At 30.0% G+C, this 5,119-nt stretch overlaps 1 protein-coding gene across 1 annotated transcript; it reads right to left on the minus strand.

Annotated features, from left to right (window-relative positions):
• Positions 1–2,885: 2,885 nt before the first annotated feature.
• On the minus strand, positions 2,886–4,064 carry LOC107028021 (NDR1/HIN1-like protein 12). The gene has a single exon (XM_027918922.1). It carries the CDS (start codon positions 3,668–3,670, stop codon positions 3,074–3,076), a length of 597 nt encoding a protein of 198 aa, XP_027774723.1. The 5' UTR covers positions 3,671–4,064; the 3' UTR covers positions 2,886–3,073.
• Between the last annotated feature and the right edge of the window lie 1,055 nt (positions 4,065–5,119).

A 5,119-nucleotide genomic window follows, 5' to 3' on the forward strand; every position in this document is an offset into this window, starting at 1 on the left:
GGATAGTTAGGGGCATAAAAGAGCCTTTTCTCTTTTAATATAAATGTCAAGTGATAATATATAAAAATGATGTGGAAAATCCATTTTGCATTTAAAGAAAAGTAAAATGAGTTGGATATTTCGAGTTGACCAACTAACACCCATAAGGGCATATGTAGACCAAAAGTTGAAAGGCGAGGGTATAAATGGACCAAACTTTAAACGGGGGTATATCTAGACCTTTTGAATAGTTTAGGGGCATATTTGATCATTTTCCCTTGAATATAAATGTCAAGTGATAATACATAAAAATGACTTGGAAAATCCATTTGACATTTAAATAAAAGTAAAATGAGTTGGATATTTCGAGTTGGCCAACTAACGCCCAAAAGGGCATATGTAGACCAAAAGTTGGACGACAAGGGTATAGATGGACCAAACTTTAACCGGGGGTATAACTAAACCTTTTCGAATAGTTTAGGGGCATATTTGACCCTTTTCCCTATATATATTGATATTTTTGAATATCAGAACTGTCACAATAAGACTCTTAAATTTGGACTCGTAAGCCTTCGGTATGGAGTAAAGGATAGCATACACACTTGGGGTGTTATATTCAGGTTGACTTTTTTTTTTTGTTCAATTTGATTTTGTACACTTCTAATGTTGTGCCGAAACTAACAAGAAACCTAATGGACGTATTTTCTAGTTTAACTAAATCTTCCCAAGAAATCTCCAAGAAAAAAAATCTCAAATAAATCTGCAATTTGTATGTTTGGTACGAAGGATTTTTTTTTTTAAAAAAAACAATCAATTTATATAAAAATGATAATGCACAAGTACCCCCTCAATCTATGTCAGAAATCTCAGAGATACACTTATACTATACTAAGGTACTATTATCCCCCTGAACTTATTTTATTAATAATTTTCTACTCCTTTTTGGCCTACGTAACACTATCTTGTGGGCCCAACGTTGGTTGACTTTTTTTCAAGATTGAGCCACGTAGGCCGAAAAGGGGTAGAAAATTACTTATAAAATAAGTTCAGGGGGGCAATATGACCTTAGTATAGTATAAGTGTATGTCTGAAATTTCGGGCATAGGTTGAGAAGATATTTGTGCATTTTCCCAAATGAAAAAAAATAAAAATTCTTTAATAAAAGGTAGGAAAAAATAAGTTTTATAAGTAATAATATATAATTATTCACTTATTGTATCATCCCCAGCCATTCACTCCCCCAATCCCTACTTGACCATCCCACCTCGAGCCTCCACTCCCACCTACTTGCACCCCTTTGCTAAATTACGTATAAATATTTTTGAGATAATAATATCTTTTATTTACTCACTAAATACTATAAAAAAAAAGTAAGAATTCAATTTTCTTTCTAAAAGTATTTTTCATAAAAAAATATTCTCCTTTATTTCAAACACACCCTGTCAATGTGTTTGGATGAACACAATTTATTAGGGCTCCTTTGATCGGAGAATGAGTAAATTTTTAGATTAATAATCTTAGGATTATTATTTCATTCTTAATTTAAAATAAAAATAGCACTGCATTTTGAGATAAATAATTTATAAATGAGTTATTCCTTAATTTTATATTGTAAAAATTAAATACTTCTTAACAAGCCCTTAAGATAATATTATTTTTTGAAACTTATGACCCAAAATGTTTATGTGACTAGATAATTTTGCTAAGGATAATATTAAAAGTTAAAAAATAATTTATTTATAATATCTTCCCTTTTTAGCGAAAATTTGAGGGATAAAGTATGAGTGACGAAAACGTAGGAAAAAGAAACTTTTTTTTTCCATGGTCGAAAAATAGACACGAAAAAAGAAAGGTATAAAAACAGACTACTCTTCAAGAAAATTATTTTATACCTTAGTGAAGTTAATAAAAGGTTAGTGGGGAATTAGTAGATTGGATTGTAACTTGTAAAACTATATACTTTTTTAGTACTTTTAAAAGTTTTCAATTTAATTCCCTCCTCCAATTTTACTTTTCCTTCCTTTTGCTTTTTTGGTGGAAAATGAATTTTCATTTTACTTATTAAATAAAGCAAGTCAAAACGAATAAAGTAATATAAAGTATAAACGTATTATAAAACTAAATATATATAAATTGATTGATTAAATTATATAATTTACAAAAGCAATATTAATATAATGATGTATAACCACAAGATAATTGTCAGTCATTTGAGATCACAACTTCTATTTTTTAATAAAACAGAAGAAATATTAGATTACTTAATGGTTAAGACGAGAGCACACATTGCATGTTTGGGCCACTAATTAGCTCACTTTTGGTTGCTTGTGGACAAATTAGGCAGAAAGCTTCAGCACAATGGCTTTTTACTATTACTTTTTCCATAGTGTTTACATATTATATATAAATTTATATATTATTTTTAAAAAAAATACTATTAAAAAGGTGCCAATTACATAGAAAATTTCAAAATGTTCTCTTTTACTTCTTCATTAAGATGAGATTTTTCTTTTTCACTTTTTGTCGTTCGTTGGAATATGAAAAAGTTGATTTTCAATTTTAAATTGTAAGACCATAGTCACTTTATTTTACACGTAAGCTTCGTTCATTTTGTAAATGACTAAGAGATTTTAATTCTTTTTTACTAATTATTGGGGTTTATTAAATAAAAATATAAATTTATGGGAGGAACAATGACAATTTAGACAAATATTTCATTGATATTGGCTATTAAGTGCGTAAATTCTTAGAAGCTTAATATGAAAAATTTCTTAATAGGAGAGTGGTAATCAGATTAATCGAATTTCAATACAGATAAGCCCTTTCAATTTTAAAAATGAATTAATTTGATAAATACATATTTCAATTTAAAATAATCCTTAAATATTCTTATTCGTATTCCATCATAATTAAATATATCATATTGTATTATGTTCTCAAAGGTAGAATATTGATGATTACTTCTTTCAAGAAAGAATCTAATCACATCCCAAAAAAAAAAAATCAATCAAAATAACAAGATAATTAAGTGATGCATGATTACTAATTATTAAAGAGAACAAAAAATACCTAAGTTGAACTCCCAATCAAATGATCATCTGGATTTTGTGCTGCATTTTGGATAAATTGTAGTTCCATTCAAAGGACACTTAAGTTGACAATTTAAGTGCAACCAAAATTTAACAGAACCAAGAATCCCTACTCTCCACCTAGTTCTTGTATTCCCTCTTATATCAAAAACAACTTGTCCCCTTCTCAAAAATAATTCAGCAACTTCTCCTTCTTCAGGTTTCAACGGTATCGGCGATGACTCAACAGGATAATACAAGTCAATCGACTTATTTGAAGGTACATCAAAAGGATCAGCGTTTAAATACGCGATTTTAACCCCATGGAAACTAAGTGTGTAACTTGTTTCGTAGAAATTCGCATGGGCTTTTGAATTGTCATTTTCAGCCTTGATTACAATTGACACTTTGACTACTAAGACACTTGCCATGTCATAGGAAAATTTGTCTAAATGTGCACTTACTACACTCATTTGTGGTACTTTGGGTCGGATCACCATGTACCCAATGAATACGACCATACCCGTGATGATCACGGCTACGGTCAACAGTGTGCAGATTATAGCTGCACACCAAATTAATGGATTGGTGCGCCTTTCTGGGCCCAAAACCGGCTTTGGCATTGGTATGAGTAAGAATATCTTGACTGTCAGATCACTAAGGTTGACTTTTGTTCCTGCTTGATGAATATGAGTCAACTAATTTCACTTGGCACCTTCAGATTACTGAGGCCGACTTTCGTCCTTAGCTTGATTGATGAATAGGTGTTTTAGATTTTACCAAGATCGACTTTCATCCTTGCGCAGTAAGTAGATGGTGATCGTTGAGAGTGATGATAAGAGACAAAATATAAGGAGGAGTACTCAAAGTTTTTTTTTTTTTTTCTAGAGTAGTAGATGTGTGAAGGGTATTTTAGAAGGTGTATTATGAGGAGGAAGTGTGTTGGGTTGTTGGCTTTAATTGTTGGGTAAGGTTTAAGTATCTTCTTTTCCTAGAGATAAAGTTAGCTTAGCTAAAACTTCTGCTTCATGTCTTATACTATTAAGGAATAAAAAAAATGTCTTTTTCGTACTTAAATAAAGTAAAAATACCAAACTTAACAAGCCATTTGCAAGTTTTAAACAACTTTTTGCTCTTAATAATACCTAAACGATGATGCATACTGAGGTGCAAATAGATCGGTTCAATTAAATTTGAATAGATCAAAATAAATGACATATACAAATTTTAATTGTTATATTTGTTCTTTTATATATATAAAAATATGGTAATTGATAATATTATATTTTTTATTATTTTGGTTATACAAATATATTTATATTTTAACAAGATTTCTCATAATATAATTTGAGTAACATATCAGTTCAATTTTTGATGGCCGAATAGACTTCACTAAGCTAAAAAAATAGAATGGATTTAGCTAATTATATTTTTTTTATGAGCTAATTTTGCAATCTCTAAATAAGCATATTATTTCTTTATATATGTAATTAGAGTGTGGCAGATCTTAAATAAAGACAAAGTAAATTCAATTACAACGAAGTAAGGTATAATTTATCAAATTACATAGAGAGTATAGAGGTTGGACATGAATCGTATTTCTATAGCAAGAAACTATACCCTATTTAAAAGAGTCACAAAGAAGAACTAATTTAATTAACTTCTAGTTGTTTGGTACGAGAAATAAGAAAAAATAATATCAGGATAAAATGTACTATTATTTTATCTTGTGTTTGGTTAGAGATATTAATTATTTTTGAGATATCTATGCAAATTGCATTATTGGGGAAGAGAAAGCTTGTGTTTGTAAATGGAACATGTACGAAGGATTCACAACCTGCAGAACTTCATGACCAGTGGGAAACATGCAATGCTGGGGTGTTATCATGGATCATGAACTCAGTATCAGATGATCTCCTTACTGAAATTGTCTATGCATCGAATGCATATCTCGTTTAGGAGGATTTGAAGGAGGTTTTTGGTAAAGTTGATCGAGTTTGGATCTGGCAACTTCACAAGGAAATCACTATACTGATTTAATTGTGCCCCATAGCACACGTTTGCCAGTCGCC

The sequence above is a fragment of the Solanum pennellii genome, chromosome 8 (assembly GCF_001406875.1).
Source record: "Solanum pennellii chromosome 8, SPENNV200".
Lineage (NCBI taxonomy): Eukaryota > Viridiplantae > Streptophyta > Magnoliopsida > Solanales > Solanaceae > Solanum > Solanum pennellii.

Bases quoted from the DNA above. Each gene is read 5' to 3' on its own strand.
- LOC107028021 (XM_027918922.1), bottom strand. From the start codon at position 3,670: ATGCCAAAGCCGGTTTTGGGCCCAGAAAGGCGCACCAATCCATTAATT.